Source organism: Lissotriton vulgaris, chromosome 9, assembly GCF_964263255.1.
Source record: "Lissotriton vulgaris chromosome 9, aLisVul1.2, whole genome shotgun sequence".
NCBI lineage: Eukaryota > Metazoa > Chordata > Amphibia > Caudata > Salamandridae > Lissotriton > Lissotriton vulgaris.
In genome coordinates this window covers 821,243,388-821,261,023 of record NC_141697.1, presented here as the reverse complement: position 1 = coordinate 821,261,023, position 17,636 = coordinate 821,243,388, and the positions used below count along the sequence as shown (strand labels likewise).

Below are 17,636 nucleotides of genomic sequence, written 5' to 3'. Positions count from 1 at the left end.
TATTTGGTTACTCTCCCTGTACGACCGTGCCAACTGGGACCAGATGGAGGAGGTTCTGCATCACCTCCGAGACCAGTCCAAGAGGAGCGGTCAGAAGATGGCAGTGGAGGGGAGCGTTATCTCAAATATCAACATCAGGTGCGCCTTGGAATAACAGTATACCAGTATCCTTCTTCACAGGCGCTCCTAGCTACGTGTTTCTGGTTTTAAACCAGAGGTTCAGCAGCATCTGGTCAATTTGCCCTTTGGTGGCGAGTATCTGTTCGGCCCAGAAGTTGATCAGATGCTGGAAAAATCCATAAGGATACAGAGACAAGCAAAGCAATGGATGCCTTGCAGACCCTCTCAGGCTGGGATCCTTTCACCCCATACAAGTTTGTGGCAGGGCTAAAGCCACTTGTAGGGGGAAGGTTACAGGGGCTTCTGCCCCAATGGGCAGAGATTGCTTTGGATCAGTGGGTTCTAGATATCCTTGCAATGGGATACTGTCTGGAACTCATCCAAATATCCCCATGCAGACACAAACTGACCCGATGCCATCTGCGTCTGCTCCAAGAGGAGATCTGTGCACTGCTCAGCAAGAGGACCATAGAAATTGTGCCGCCACATCACTGGGGAAAAAGGGTTATACTCCCCATACTTTATCATTACAAAGAAGGACGGGTCCTTCAGGCCTATCCTAAACCTCGGGCCCCTCAACAAGTACATCCTGTCCAAGCACTTTCACATGGTAACACTCCAGGATGTCATACCGCTCCTACAACAAGGCGACTTCATGACTGCCCTCAACCTGAAGGACGCCTACTTCCACATCCCCATCCACCCTGCACCATTTCCTCTGGTTTGTGGTAAGTGGTTAGAATTACTCGCTCAAAGTGCTGCTCTTCTGAGTGACCACAGCTCTCAGGGTGATCAGAGTGACTTGCTGTAGTAGCCGCTCACCTCTGAAAGAACGGGATACACTTGTTCCCTTACCTGGACGATTGGCCAATCAAGAGCAAAATACAGCAGCAGTGGCACACCCAGGCCACCATACATCTCCTGCATCGACTAGGCTTTACCATCAATGCTGTCCAGTCCAACCTCCAGCCCCTGCAGTTACAACCTGTTCTCAAGTCTTTAATTAACTCTTGAGTGGGAAACACATTCCCCAGCCCAGCAGGAGTTCAAACATTTCAAGCGCTGCATCCTCATTTTCAGCCAGATCACCAGTTAATGTTCAGACGGGTTATGCGCATTTGCTATTGTCCCACATCCCAGGTTACACATGTATCTGTTGCAAAAGTGCCAAGCAGTACAGTGGTCTCAAGCGGAAGCCCCAGGGGATGATCTAGTGTTGATCTGGGGCCATACTCACCGCTCTTTGCAGTGGTGAAATGGCAACAACCAGTTGCAGGGGCGGCCCTTCCTGGGCTTAGTTTCGCAAATGACCATTACAATAAACACCTCGCTCACTGGTTGGGGAGTGCATATTCAAGAGCTGGCCATACAAGAGGTGTGGATGCCCAACCAATGGAGCCTCTTCATCAACCACCTGTAATTAGCAATTCAGCTAGCCGTCCAAACGTTCCTACCTCGCATTCAACACAAAGGGATTCTAGTCCTGATGGACATCACAACAACCATGTTTAACCTGCAAAACAGAGCAACACACAGTCCCTGCTGTTGTCCATGCCAGCTCAGAGCGGTTGGCGATTATATAACAGGGTGCATCTCCTCATAGTCTACATTCCATGATTGGACAACAATTTTGTAGACCTGCTCAGCTGGATGCATCAACAAGCCCATGAGTTGGAACCCCCAAGTCCTACTTCCGTACTTCCACAATTCAGGTACCTCTACTGTCCACTACTGCAGAAAACCCAAACAGCCCAAAATTTGCATCTAAACTTCCACACCGCAGTCCATCGGCAAGGCAATATAGATGAACTGGTCAGGGATATTTGTCTGCGATTTTGCGCCTCTCCCACTTCTTCCATTCGTGGTTCACAGGCATTTGCAAACATCCCTCAGTCTCATCCTAGGAACCCCAACCTGGGCAGGCATCCATGGCGCACCACCCTCCTCGCGCTGCCCCCAGTGCCTCACAAGAAGCTGCCTAACTAGTTGGATCTTCTCTCCCAGAATCAGGGCACGCTTATGAACCCCAAACAGAACAACCTTGCAATCTGATTAGTGAAGCCCTACTGTTTCGGTATCTCTATCTACATTCAGAAAGTATTGCTGTCCTTAAGGAGGCATGTCGACCTACAACCAGAGCCTGCTATGCTTCCAACTGGAAGAGGTTTGTGCACTACTGCTTTCCTACACACATTACCCCTCTTTAAGAAGCAATCCAGGACACTGTCTGCATCTTCTCCACTTTCAGAAATCAGTCCTCGCATACACCTCCGTTAGGCTTCTCTGGCGGCTCCTGACTCTTACCTTCAAAATTGATAACAAATCTCCCTATTCAGGGTCCCTGTTATCAAGGCTTTTTTGGAGGGACTCAAACAGGTTATCCCACCCAGGGTACTTCAGGTCTCAATGTGAAACCTCAACATTATCCTAACCAGAGTTATGGGACGCCCCTTTGAGCCGCTACACTCATGTCCCTTACAGTTTCTTTCTTGGAATGTAGTTTTCCAGTAGTGTTCACCTCTCTCAGACTTGTCAGTGAGCTACAAGCTCTTAGCCTTGAAGAACCCTTCCTCCAAGTCCACTCAGATAGGGTAGCACTTAGGATAGATTCCAGTTTCCTTCCCAAAGTGGTTTCTAGCTTTCACCTGAATCAAACCAAAGAACTACCAATGTTCTTCTTACAGACAAAGTCTGTAGCAGAATGAGCTGTGAATACCTTGGATGTCAAAGAGAACTCAGGTAACATATTGATAGGTCAAAGCCTTTCCGAAAGGTACAACATCTTTGTTTCTATCTCAAAACTATACAAAGGCCGTACTCTCTCTAAATCCAGTATTACACGCTTGCTAAGTCAAACGTATACAGACCTGTTACACTTCACTCCCAGTCCACAATCGACATATAAAAAAGGGGCTTTTATGGCTTTCCTAGGCAATATCCCTATATCTGACATGTGCAAAGCATCTGTCTGGTCCACCCCCTACACTTTCACCGAACATTACTGTGTGAATGTTTTAGACAGCCAAAAAGCAACATTTGGCCAAGCTGTCATAAGTAGCCCTAGGGCAAGGTACCGCATGCAGGAGCACTGCTTTACAGTATGTGTATCTACTGCTATACATGCCACAAACGGAAAATGTTACTTATCCTGTAAGCATCTGTTTGTGGTATGGAGTACTGTAGATTTGTATGTGGGAACCATCTTCCCCGGAGGCACTTGGATTTTGCAGACACCTTTCTACCTTTTCCATTTCCTGTTCTATACAATGGTCATCTTTCCTGTATCCTTATGCTCCATCTAAGTCTCCTGTCTTTGGGTGGTAAAAAACATGAAGCCGATGCTCATGCACATTACCAATCATGAGTGGAGTCACTGTACCTTGTGACACGAAAGACTTCTTTGGGTGAAAAACTACTTGCAAACATCCACGCACAACACTAGATGACAAGAGAATGCACAGCATGTGAATTTACATCATTACATGTCACAAACTGATGCTTACAGGGTAAGTAATATTTTCCTTTCTATACATCATTAATACTGTACTTAAGTTGTTTCTATATGCATCAGGTAACATATATTACTAATATTCACGTATGGAAATTAGAGCACCTACCTTGGAAATATGGATGTGTTTTGCTGTATTTTAAACTGATAACCTTCAAAATGCTGCATTTGTCAGCAAACTGCATTTATCAGCAGCGAGTTTTCATCTCACTGAGTTAGATGAGCTTGCTGTTTGCCAAGGTGCTAGCTAAAAAAGTGGGTGTAAGTGATGGCTGAAGGGATTGCAGCAAACCTTTTGTTAGCAGTGGGGCTGCCAGGGACAGTTGTGAACCACCTGGGACCAGTATGAGGCTGAAGTAGAGGTAACGGATCAATTGGTTGTTGGGTGCTGCACATCATTTCCCCTCCCATTTACAGTTCATATACAGGTAGAAGCAGATATGGAGAACCCACCAATACAACTGAAATTGCGGTGGAATATAATTAATAAATCAATACATGGGGCAGGTATTACTCCTTCTGAGAGAGTATGATTTAAGGTTGTGACCCGGATTTGAGCGTTATGGAGAATATCTAGTCCACGGATTATTCCAGTGATTGCAGACCCACTGCTTCTGCTACCTGTGGCCTGGATAATGCCGCTTAACCATTGATGCAGTGCTGTCAAGATGCCACAAACAGGTGAGAAAAGAGAAGAATGGGGCTTAAGAGAAAATAACTTGTATCTTTTGTTTTTCATGCCAGACACCAGAAGAACCGTAGAGCTGCCAGCGACCTGCTGGCCCGACTGAAGGACAACTGGGAACTACAGCAATTCCTGCAGGACTGCCAGGAGGTGTGTTGCTCAGTTGTAAATACTCAGCAGGAGTTAAATGAAGGGTTCCACTCTCAGCATTGTCTGTCACTGGCTCTTGGTGCAGGGTAAACGATCTGCATATACTAACCATGGATATGTGACGCAACATCCTGGAAATGTATCCTCGTTCAGTTTCTGACCAGTGAAAACCTTTTAGTGACAGCCATTTGAGCAGTCCACAAAAAGAGATGGTTACTTCTAAACTTTCTAACTGTGGCCTGAATGTTTCAGGGTTTAGAGCACCTTATATTACTCCAGGCATGTGTCTTGAACTGATGCAGGTGCATAGTTGCATAAAGGGACATTTAAGGAAGTGCTGGTGAACAAGCATTCCAGAGGTGGTCTTCAGGAAGACAGGTTCTCTGTGATGAGGATGAGGTTGGCAGGTCCATCTAGTATTTCTCTTGTGAGATAGCAGAAAGAGGTGTCTCTAGTAGGCTAGCAAAATGTCAGGAGTGGTGTGATTTAAACGGTTTGCTATGTGGTTTAGTGTGATGAAGCGGGATGGGTGCAGGTCTTGGGCATAGGGTGCTATCCATGGGGTTCTGTTCATCAGGCTGATGTACATTGTAGTTGTTGTGTTATGAACTGGAAGGTGTGAAGATATAGTAGCAGTGTACAGCCTAGCCATAGGATATGCCAACAAAAGACTTGGGAGGATGAGAATGTTAGTTTTTAAAATTTAATTTCAGATGCACGTGGTCTAATGGGAAAGGCATGGTCTAGGACTTGTGTAGCAGAGTGTAGACTAGTATTAGGATAGGGTCCAAGCCACCAGCAGTTGTTGATCATGGTGTTGAAGGTGATTGTCTGTGTGCTTTGGATATATGAGATGGCAGAATGAAATTTAGTTTATAATTGAGTAGGAGAATGTGAACTAGGTTGAGGAGGTGATGAATGAAGGGTTGCCTCTGTAGTGGGTGCAGCCTAGTGTGAGAGGTGTAATCTAGCAGCTGTCTCTGACATCAATTGTTCAGTTACTGGTCACATACCCCAATGCCAAAAAAAAAATCTCAAGAGGATCTGTAGAGTATTTGTCCAGAGCAGTGTGTGTTATGAGGATACCCACTTATCTGACTGCTGTCTGTTTCTCTAGCTGACCCTCTGGATTAATGAGAAGATGCTGACAGCGCAGGACATGTCCTATGACGAAGCCCGCAACCTGCACAGCAAGTGGCAGAAGCACCAGGCTTTTATGGCTGAACTAGCCTCCAATAAAGACTGGCTGGACAAGATTGACAAGGTAGTGAGAAGAAGGCCTTGAACAAATGTGAAATATTTCCCATTCTTCTACACTAAATATTACACATATCTTTGACTCATGGCATTATTTGAGTTTTTTTCTGATAACCTTCATACATACACTTATAAAATAGTCTTCTAAGTGCTACAGCATATTGAGTGCATCACCAGCCAACCAAGTGTTTTTTTACATGCAGATCCCCAACTATGTGACATTAAGGAGGCTGATTTTATTTAAAATATTCTTGAGGCTTTTGGTAGGAAATACTAGCACTTTAAATGCACACATAAAATGCTTCTTTACAACACATTTTCTTGCCTTGAACAGCATTTTACATAATAGAAGCTGTTTTTTAGTCTGCTCTTACATACATTTCATGTTGTGTTTGGCCTGAAAGGCAATGCCAGGTCTGTCCCGTTTATCAAGTAAGAAGTATGAAAAAGGGGTCAGAAATTCATTACTGGTAACTATGTATTCCATCAAATTTGACATTGTCCACTTCAAACTGGTGGCACCAAGCAAATGATTTCCGCGCACAGTTTTCAAATTCTGCCCAATTTGCGGCTTTCAAAAAACATTACATCTAGAGTTCTTTAAAACTGGCTGGATGAAAGGTGTATACACAAAAATCTCAATTTTCCTTTCATTTCCAGCAGACCAAGTGCACAACATTTTTCACCTGCTTTTCCTACATACTGTAACATGTTTATTCAAATGCCAATAGTGTTTTTTTTAATCTCTGTTAGGAAGGACAGCAGCTTATATCTGAGAAGCCGGAGCTGGAACCAGTTGTGAAGGAAAAGCTCACTAACCTACACAGTCTTTGGGATGATCTGGAATCCACTACGAAGACTAAAGCTCAGTGCCTATTTGATGCCAATAGGGCAGAGCTCTTCACCCAAAGCTGCTCTGACTTGGAGGCATGGCTCGAGAACCTTGAGGGCCAGTTACAGTCTGATGACTATGGCAAGGACTTGACCAGTGTCAACATCCTACTCAAGAAGCAACAGGTATGACTGCAGGAGAGTCTTTGTCTGACTTGATGAAATCCAGAAGATTTTTAACAAGAGATTGTTGCTTCGAATCTGGAGTGGTAAATGTAATTTGCTGATATTCTAGTGAAAAGATCTAGGCGGACAATTCGGCGTAAGGCCTTAATACGAGAGTGAGGATTCATCAAGAGACGAACCCCAGCTGTCCTGCTCCATCAGCTTTGTGATCCTTATGAAATAGCTTTATCTTTATGTAGTTCATTGTACTTATGTGCCAAAACTGGGATTATAACTACAAGCTAAACACCAGTGTGTTAAATAAATAAAAATATTGTACCTGCATGGATGATATTTTTTTAAAACCAGCATTAAAGGCAAAGGTGTACAAAGCAGAGCAATTTGACACAAAAAATAGACAACGATTGGTGACATGTATTTTAAAAAACCGTTTTCGTTTTTAACTGCTGGGTCTGGAAAATCGATAGACATAGTGATGAGTACTATCAAATCAGACCCCAGTTGATTCAGCAGTATGGTTTCAAGCTGGAGGGAGAATCATAAGGGCAGTTGAGGAGCCTTTGGGCAAGGCTGTTTATGAGCTTAGGAAGAGGGCGAGAGATAGGTGGCATCAAGTGCTTCTCAAAATCTATTTTCTGTGAAAGGATGACAAATGGCATTAGCAAACTAACCAGTTTGCTGTGTAGTTTACTGTAATAATTTCCTTAGTAATATTGAAGTGGTGGTGGTGGTGGTGGTGGTAGGTTCATTGTGCCCATACCAGAATCTGCCATATGACTGATAACACCAGTAGAAATTAAATGGCACAACTTAGTAAAAAATAAGTGACGGTCATACAAACACTGACTTTTCTGTTTTGTCCACAGACTCTGGAGAACCAGATGGATATACGGGAAAAGGAAGTAGAGGCCATCAAGACACAGGCCCTGGCTCTCAGCCAAGAGGATGCCAACTCAGTTGAGGTGGACTGCAAGCATATCCGAGTGGAGGATAAATTTACGCACTTGCGAGGGCCACTTAACGAGAGACGCCGGCTATTGCTGTCCTCAAAGGAAGGGCATCAGTTTAACCGTGACCTGGAAGATGAGATTGTGAGTATGGGGCTTTTTTCCCTTCTATTCCCTCTGCTGAAACAGGCAGCAGACAGATGTTTTGTGAGTTTTTTTATTATTATTTATTAATGTATTATAATACATTTATCCAAAGTGCTTTACATCACAGGGAGCAAAAATGGTATAATACACATGAAGAAGTCATCAATGGAGGAACAACAAGATTACATTCCTATAAGCTGCAGCCAAAAATTTACCATCAGTAATATTCTAAATACAGGAAGAGTAGGGGGCAGACCTGATAGAAAGCGAGCACTTATTCCAAAGATGAGAAATGAGCAGTATTAGGAACGAAAGTAAGAAGAAGCACACAGAGTTCAGAGACCAGAAAGAAGACAGTGAGAGCCAGAATGTAAGGACCAAGATTGGGTAAACAGAGATCAAAATAGAGCGATCACAGTACAAAGGTAAGGCAGGGCAGGACATTTCAGATGCATGAAGACCATAGAAGGATAACAGAACTTGAACTGAGATGAAGGTGGGAGCCGCCAAGCGAAGTGGGAAGAAATATAGGTTGAGACAGGCATGAGAGCGAAGACTGATACCAACATTTTGAATAGATTGAAGTGAAGTAAGCATCTATTTAGGGCGGCCATATAAAGGGGGACTGTAATTGATTCAGGAAAGAACCAGTGCCTGGAGCAAAAGAGTAAAAAGAAGAGTAAACCGTATGTCATTCTCTATATGTTGATGTTAAAAATGTGTCAGCAGCAGGCCTTGACAGCTGGTTTCAGTGAGAAGTCAAAGATAATACCCAGGTTTCGGGTTTTCGCCTCTTCTGCCAATTTCTCCTCTTAAGGTTTCGTTTAGTAATCTTAGAAGTCCTGTGCAAGGTCTTTGTCTTCTACAGAAGTTTCCCTGTCTCTGTATTCCCTTCACTCTCTCGCTGATCATTTTTTCTCTAAGTCAGCAGACAGAGGCTTACCTGCTTTGTTGCTTGAAGCTTATAATTTGTGCCTGTTTTTGGAAAGTTCCTATTTTGTCTTATCACTTTTAGCTCATGCATCTGAGAGTGAAGCCCCAGAATTTTTAACCATGTTCCGGGCAACTGTGTTCTGTGTCTAGGATGGCCAGTTTGTGCTTGAGTTTTTCCCTTCTGTCGACAAGTGCTGTAAGGCACGAGCATGCCTTTATAAATAAACCTTCCAGAAACACATTGAGAATATTCTAATCTGTCTTAATCACCACTGATTCCCTCTCATTTTCTTTCATAAAATTGGTGGAGAAGTAATCAATCGAGTCACTGATTGTTTCCTTGTCTTTATTGCTCTGTGTGTCGTGTGCTTGATCGTAGTAAGAACATGGTCTGATAAAGCTACCTATTGTAGTTTAGGTGGTTTGTGAGATTTCTACTTCCAATGAGGCAACGGTAAAGCTTTCCATATGTTTGGTGGGCATGTGAGTAAAATGTGTAGTCTGTTGAATGTTACCTCCTCCATATCGCCACCAAACCTTGCCATTCACTAATATGTTCTGTAGCTGCACCAATCCCTCATACCTCTATTTTATGTAATCTCCTGGACCATTCATCATGATAATTTCGACCTCTACTAAGTTGATTATGTCTGAAGACAGTGGAATTTATGAAAGTTTCTTGATTTGTGTTTGGGCTTTACATTTTTATCACTGGTATGGTTTGGGAGTCTTGCGGAAGACTGCCAAAGCGCACGGGCTGTCTTAGCTTGTACAATTCTTTTGACCTTCCACTGCAATTATGTTGCCGGTAATGTCCCCGCACTTTTTTTATGGGGCCCGACAAAAAGTACTGCTTTGAAAAACCACTTGGGTTTAGATTGAATCCAATCATGTTTAAGCAGATGAGTTTCTTGATGCAGCCAAATCTCTCTGATGTGATTTTAAGAGATTAATAACTATTAATCCTTTGGCTGGACGATTAAGACTATCACATTTAGGCTTATAATATTTGCCACACTGTGGAATTACCATTGTGGAACTGGGAATGGAGGCAGTTTATGACCTCTTTAGGCCGTTGAGGTTAAGCATTGTTGAACTAATCTGAAAGAAACAGATTAGCTATAGATTCCTTACCTTAAAATTACCCCAGGCGTCAGACTGGATCCGGAAAGTTTTTTTAGGTAGCAGTACCTCTGCATGTTGAAAGGTGGCATCAGTCGGCTCCGTGTCAGTCGTCGTGGTCGCCGGGATGACTTTGCGGCAGCGACTTAGATGCTGCCCTCGCGTGCCATCGTCAGTTCTTTCTTTTTCCGCGCCAGCCAGCGCAGATACGGGAAGAGCGGTACCTCAGTCATTTTTAGGTCTCGCCTGTCGATGCGCATGCGCATCGAGCAAGCGAGACTATAGGGGCTCATCCACTCTTTATCTAACTGCAAGGAATCGTGGCGATTCCTTGCAGTGCCCGTGACTTTTAAGGTCAATGCGCATGCGCATTAAGCTTATGCGCATGCGCATTGACCTTAAAAGTCACGGGCGCGTGCACGTCCGTGTTTGTTTACCCTTGCCTACTCTCTCTCTCCCCTCTCCGCCCCCGTTCCGCCCCCTCCCCTTCCCGCCGTGTCGCATTTCTCCTCCCCCCTCCCCTCTCTTCCCCTGCCTGCCTGCCGCTAGCCTTGTTGATGCTTGTTTTCCTCCCCGCCTCTCTCCTCGCCCCGTTTACTGTGCAGCTCGCCTAACTCGATCTTGACTGCACAGAACATATTTATTTAAAAGCAGGGCGACTAGTTTTGTGACAGGAACGTGCAAGGATGCGCACGCTGCATGTTCTCTTTTGTTAAATAAATGTTAGGCTTGTCTCCCTGTCCCGTGTTTGACCGCCCCCACAACCCCACCGTAATTGCTGTTTTTTTTTCCTTACAGCGCACAAACTACTCTTTTTTTTGTTTTAACAACCAGTCATGGCGGCCGCTCGTCTTGCTGTACGCCAGTTGTCCAAAAATATGCCTTGATGTTAATAAACCATTTCATTCCACTGATATTTTGAAAACCAAGTTTACATTACGATGTGGGGAAACAAATATGGGGAACACGCTTTTCCGTAGCTTCCAGTAATTGATTGTCTCTCCCCTCTCCGCCCCCGTTCCGCCCCCTCCCCTTCCCGCCGTGTCGCATTTCTCCTCCCCCCTCCCCTCTCTTCCCCTGCCTGCCTGCCGCTAGCCTTGTTGATGCTTGTTTTCCTCCCCGCCTCTCTCCTCGCCCCGTTTACTGTGCAGCTCGCCTAACTCGATCTTGACTGCACAGAACATATTTATTTAAAAGCAGGGCGACTAGTTTTGTGACAGGAACGTGCAAGGATGCGCACGCTGCATGTTCTCTTTTGTTAAATAAATGTTAGGCTTGTCTCCCTGTCCCGTGTTTGACCGCCCCCACAACCCCACCGTAATTGCTGTTTTTTTTTCCTTACAGCGCACAAACTACTCTTTTTTTTGTTTTAACAACCAGTCATGGCGGCCGCTCGTCTTGCTGTACGCCAGTTGTCCAAAAATATGCCTTGATGTTAATAAACCATTTCATTCCACTGATATTTTGAAAACCAAGTTTACATTACGATGTGGGGAAACAAATATGGGGAACACGCTTTTCCGTAGCTTTCAGTAATTGCTTGTTCCTTTCATGTTTTATGCACGACTTTTTAAAACTTTTTTTTTTTTTTACTTTTGTACCGGCACTCCAAAGGTATCACAGCGCTCGCTCGCAACCGGTTCCCTCGCTTCAAAGACGCTCGCTCCAGCCATTACATCGGGATCCTCGTCATTGCCCTGTTCTGCCTGACCCCTCCACCCGTGCTAATTAATTACAGGCATAACGGGGTCAGCATTTTGGTGAAGGCAAAGGTATCCATTGTATATGGAGGACGCTCTTTTTAGATGAGTATTGAGTGGCAAATTGTCCCCAATAACTTAGATGTTTCTGCTGATGAGACAAAACAGATTTCATTTCGAGCGACATTGACACCAAGTGAGGAGCCGTCTGGTTTGCATTTTTTTACAGCGCAAACACGGCCCGAAGGTATTTCAGCAGAAACATACGGTACAATAAATTGCTCACTCACTCACCCTCAACCCCTCCCCCTCGACCCCTCCCCCTCAACCCCTCACCCTCACCCTCACTCACCCTCACTCACCCTCAACCCCTCACCCTCAAACCCTCACTCACCCTCAACCCCTCACCCACCCTCAACCCCTCACCCACCCTCAACCCCTCACCCTCACTCACCCTCAACTCCTCACCCTCAACCCCTCACTCACCCTCACTCACCCTCAGCCTCACCCTCACTCACCCTCAACCCCTCACCCTCACTCACCAACCCTCAACCCCTCACCCTCACTCACTCACCCTCAACCCCTCACCCTCACTCACTCACCCTCAACCCCTCCCCCTCGACCCCTCCCCCTCAACCCCTCCCCCTCACCCTCACTCACCCTCAACCCCTCACCCTCAAACCCTCACTCCCCCTCAACCCCTCCCCCTCAACCCCTCACCCTCACCCTCACTCACCCTCAACCCCTCACCCTCAAACCCTCACTCACCCTCAACCCCTCACCCTCAACCCCTCACTCACTCTCACTCATCCTCACTCACCCTCAACCCCTCACTCAACCTCACTCACCCTCAACCCCTCACCCTCACTCACCCTCACCCTCAACCCCTCACCCTCACCCACCTTCACTCACCCTCACCCTCACTCACCCTCACTCACACTCACCCTCACCCACCCTCAAACCCTCATCCTCACTCACCCTCAACCCCTCATCCTCACTCACCCTCAACCCCTCACCCTCACTCACCCTCAACTCCTCACCCTCAACCCCTCACTCACCCTCACTCACCCTCAGCCTCACCCTCACTCACCCTCAACCCCTCACCCTCACTCACTCACCCTCAACCCCTCACCCTCACTCACTCACCCTCGACCCCTCCCCCTCGACCCCTCCCCCTCAACCCCTCACCCTCATCCTCACTCACCCTCACTCACCCTCAACCCCTCACCCTCAAACCCTCACTCACCCTCAACCCCTCACCCTCAACCCCTCACTCACCCTCACTCTCACTCATCCTCACTCACCCTCAACCCCTCACTCACCCTCACTCACCCTCACTCACCCTCAACCCCTCACCCTCACTCACCCTCACCCCCTCACCCTCACTCACCCTCAATGCCTCACCCTCAATCACCCTCAACCCCTCACCCTCACCCACCTTCACTCACCCTCACCCTCACTCACCCTCACTCACACTCACCCTCACCCACCCTCAAACCCTCATCCTCACTCACCCTCAACCCCTCATCCTCACTCACCCTCAACCCCTCATCCTCACTCACCCTCAACCCCTCACCCTCACTCACCCTCAACCCCTCACCCTCACTCACCCCCACTCACCCTCAACCCCTCACCCTCACTCACCCTCAACCCCTCACTCACCCTCAACCCCTCACCCACCCTCAACCCCTCACCCTCAATCCCTCACCCTCACTCACCCACACTCACCCTCACTCACCCACCCTCACTCACCCTCACCCTCACTCACCTTCACCCTCACTCACCCTCAACCCCTCACCCTCACTCATCCCCACTCACCCTCAACCCCTCACCCTCAACCCCTCACCCTCCCTCACCCTCATTCACCCTCAACCCCTCACCCTCACTCACCCTCAACCCCTCACCCTCACTCACCCTCAACCCCTCACCCTCAATCCCTCACCCTCACCCACACTCACCCACACTCACCCACCCTCACTCACACTCACTCACCCTCACTCACCCTCAGCCTCACCCTCACTCACCCTCAACCCCTCACCCTCACTCACCCTCACTCACCCTCAACCTCATGCTAAAGATTTACAAAAAACCCCATAAACAATTCTAAAAGCACTAACTCTAATGCTGCGAGACCTATTGCATTTCTAATGCTTGTTTTACTATGTTTTTCTCGACTTTCGTCGACTTCTTGTTTCTAGTCTTCGACTCGTATAGGTGCACAAGAGATGCCCGGTTTCAAGGCCTGCGGTTCCTGTAACCGACTAATGTTGGTGACGGATCCTCACCGAGTGTGCTTCTTTTGCCTGGAGCGCGACCACGACCCCGAGTCATGCTCCCACTGTTGGTCGATGGCGCCAAATTCTTTGCGGGAGCGGTCCCGAAAGCTGCTTGAACGCCGTCAGACGGTCCCGGTCGAGAGGGAGGTCGAGGGACCGGTCGCGGAGCCATCACCATTCCGGTTCCAGATCATCGAAGTCTTCGCACTCCGGGTCAGGTAAGTCGAAGCATAAGAAGAAGTCAAAGAAGCATCCGTCGCTCTTAGTCTTCTCCTCGTCGGTCAGCCAATTCGACGAGACACGTAGGTGGTGCCACTCCCGCGGCTCCTCATGCGGAGTCTGAAGGGTCGGCTCCGAGCTTCCCTACCTTTCCCGGGACCCGGAGCGACCCCCGCCCAGCTTCGTACATTCTACGAGGCAATGCATGCCATCTTTGGGAAGACCAACTGCGCTGGTGCGCCTTCGGGCCCCGTGGACTCGGTTGGGGGGCTAGGTCTTTGCTGCTGGCGGCTCAGGCCCCCCTTGGATCCAGACCTGGATCCGGATCAGCGCCATTTGACCACGTTACTCCTCCTACCGTGGCTACGGAGGATGGAGCTTCGTACGCAGTGGTGTTTCGTATGGCGGCCGAGGCTCTCAACCTCGAGCTTCCTATGGTGGCGGTCATGACTAACCTCCTGACTGAGGTGCTTCAACTGGCAGCGAGCTCTTCGGAGCCCATGCTGCTGTTTAATGAAGCCTTCACCGATGTCCTTTTGGGCACGTGGTCCAGGCCCAGCACGGGGGCTCCCGTGGACAGGATGATCGCCCGACACCAATGCCCCGGGTCCGGGCAACCCCACTTTCCTCTCCCAACACCCCATCCCAGAGAGCTTGGTGGTCCAAGCCTCCACCTCCAAAGCGCCTTCCCTACCGCTCCACCGGAACGGGAATCCAAGAAGCTGGACCACCTTGGCAAGAAAATTTTCTTCCGCCAGCTTAGGACTGCGGTCCATAAATACCGCATGTCTTGGGCCGTTATTCGCACTCAGTGTGGGATACGGTGGCTAAAGTGCTGCCTCAGTGTCCGGAGGAGGCCCGGGCAGTGCTATCCCAGGCTGTTGCCGCCGGGAGAGATGCAGCAAAGTTTACAATTCGTTGGGGACTGGACACCGCCGACTCTCTGGGCAGGACCATTTCAACGTCGTCAGCGCTCCGGCGCTACGCCTGGATGAGGCCCACTGGCTTTTCAGGGGATGTCCAGAACACCTTGATGGACATGCCCTTTGATGGCCGTCGCCTTATGGCCACAAAGCAGACAACGCCCCAGAGTGCTTCAAGGACTCACAGGCTACGGCCAAGTCCTTGGGCCTCTCCTTCCGTCCGGCGCAGTCTGATTTTCGCCCCTTTCGTGGCTACGGAAGGGGTGCCTTGCTTCCTCCCACCCAGGGCCACAGTCCGCAGCAAGTTACCCAACCTTTGCGCATCAGGGGACATGGAAACAACAGTCGTGGTTCCGGGAGCCAGCATGCAGGCCAGTCCACCAACCCCCCCCCCCCCCCCTCTGCAGCAGCTGTCAAACCCTCCTAGTCTGTTCCTTCGGGCCCATCAAATGCCAGTGGGCGGCAGGATTTGCCATCACCTCCCCCAGTGGCGCACCATCAAACCACCCTTCGAGACTACCCCTCTACCCGTCCTGCAATGCCACTGCGATACCACCACATGTCGGAGGATCCTCAGGCCATTCTCCAGCAGGAAGGTACGGCTCTCTTGGCCAAGGGAGCTATTGAGCGTGTTCTTGTCCCAGAAGTAGGTTGTGGTTATTATTCCCACTACTTTCTGGTTACCTAGAAGGACACGGGCCTGCATCCTATCTTGGACCTCTGGGACGACAATCGCTTCCTCCGGAAGGAGAAGTTCTAGATGTTGATGCTTTCTCAGGTCTTGACTGTCCTCGACCCGCAAGACTGGATGGTAGAGTTGGACTGGCAGGACGCTTATTTTCACATCCCCGTCCTGCCGGCCCCCCGGCGTTACCTATGGTTCACGGTAGGCCACAAGCACTTTCAGTTTACCGTGCTCCCCTTTTGCCTTACCAGCGCCCCTCGGGTGTTCACGAACAGTGATGGCGGTGGTCGCAGCTCATGTGCGCAGATCAGGGGATTCAGTCTTCCCCCTATCTCGACGACTGGCTGTTGAAGGCGGGCTCGCCCCAGGCAGTCATCTCCCACCTCCAGACTACGGCCAAATTCCTGCATTTGCTGGGGTTCCCCATCAATGTGCCGAAGTCGCACTTGAATCCCTCTCAGAAGCTCCTCTTCATCGGAGCGGTTCTGGACATGATGTGGTTTCGGGTCTATCGCCCCGAACAGTGAGTCTGGGATATTCGGTCTATGATTCCGATCTTTCAGCCTCAACCCGGGTTTCGGTTAGAATGACCCTGAGGCTGCTGGGCCTCCTCCATCCTGCTGATTGATCATGCCAGGTGGCATATGCAGGCTGTGCAGTGAGACCTGAAGTTCCAGTGGGCGCAGCATCAGGGGAATCTGTCAGATTGCGTCCAGATCTCGGAGAGCTTCTTAACAACTGCAGTGGTGGCTTACGAACCAGGATTGGGTCAATGGCAGATCCCTCTCCCTTCCCCAACCAAAGCACATTGTGGTGACGGACACATCTCTTCTGGGATATTGCGGCCACATGGGAGAGGCGGAGATCAGAGGCCTCTGGCTTCACATTAACCTTCTGGCGCTCCGGGCGATTCGTCTTGCACTGAAGGTATTCCTACCCTCTGTCCGGGGAAGAGTAGTGCAGGTGTTCATGGACAACACCACCGCCATTTGGTATTGCAAAAAACAGGACAGGTGGGGTCGTGGACCCTATGTCAGGAGGTCCTCCGCCTCTAGACATGGCTGGAACATCAGGGCATTTCCTTGGCGGTTCAACACCTGGCCGGTTCTCTTAACGCCAGGGCGGACTAAGTCAGCCACAGGTGCATGATGGATCACGAATGGCTTCTTCACTCTGAGGTGGTGCAAGGTTTCTTTCAACTGTGGGGATAGCCTTGGTTAGATCTATTCTCCACCGAAGAGAACGTGCAATGTCAGCAATTCTGGAATTTCCAAGGCGGCACTCGCTCGTCGACGCTTTTCTTCGCGAGTGGAGTTGCGGTCTGTTGTATGCCTTTCTGCCTATATCTCTTCTGCCCAGAGTGCTGAAGAAGATCAAGCGCGACTGGGCCCAAGTTATTCTTGTGGCTCCGAATTGGGCAAAAAGAGTCTGGTATCCCGAGCTGCTCAACATGGCCATCGATCCTCAGATCAGATGGCCTCTTCGGGAGGATTTTCTGTCGCAGCAGCAGGGGATGGTTCTCCACCCGAACCTGTCCAGTCTCCACCTCCTTGTGTGGAGATTAAGCGGCAGCAGTTGACGTCTTTCGACCTGCCTCCTGAAGTCTGTGATGTAATCTTTTTTTTTTTTAAACCGTTTTTTATTGGCATTTTCTCAAAACTGAACAGTGCAGTCATATCTACAGTAAAGTGCATTATGCATTTCACCCCGCTCCCGCCGCCCCTCCCCAGTCATTACCCACAATAAGGCATACAATTCACATATGAAGGTGAGCAACAGATGGGTTCTCCACAACATCATCAGCATTTCAAGTATCATAAAGTCTCTTTGTCCTCCAGTATGGACCTCTCGTAATGAACCCTTACAGTCCGGCATCAAGTCCGTGATAGTTGCGCCATTTCCCCCACACTTTTCAGAACTTCCTGTGACATCCCCTTGCCTAATATG

The 17,636-nt window shown here is 48.6% G+C and overlaps 1 protein-coding gene across 2 annotated transcripts in view; it reads left to right on the top strand.

Annotated features, from left to right (window-relative positions):
• The window catches only part of SPTBN2 (spectrin beta, non-erythrocytic 2), a 994,900-nt gene that overhangs the window by 725,174 nt on the left and 252,090 nt on the right, over nt 1-17,636 (top strand). For both annotated transcript variants that reach the window (XM_086938557.1, XM_086938558.1), the window contains exons 18-21: nt 4,373-4,463; nt 5,581-5,727; nt 6,474-6,737; nt 7,604-7,828. In XM_086938557.1, coding sequence (XP_086794683.1) covers nt 4,373-4,463; nt 5,581-5,727; nt 6,474-6,737; nt 7,604-7,828 — 727 coding nt within the window. The remainder of the gene's footprint in view (nt 1-4,372; nt 4,464-5,580; nt 5,728-6,473; nt 6,738-7,603; nt 7,829-17,636) is intronic.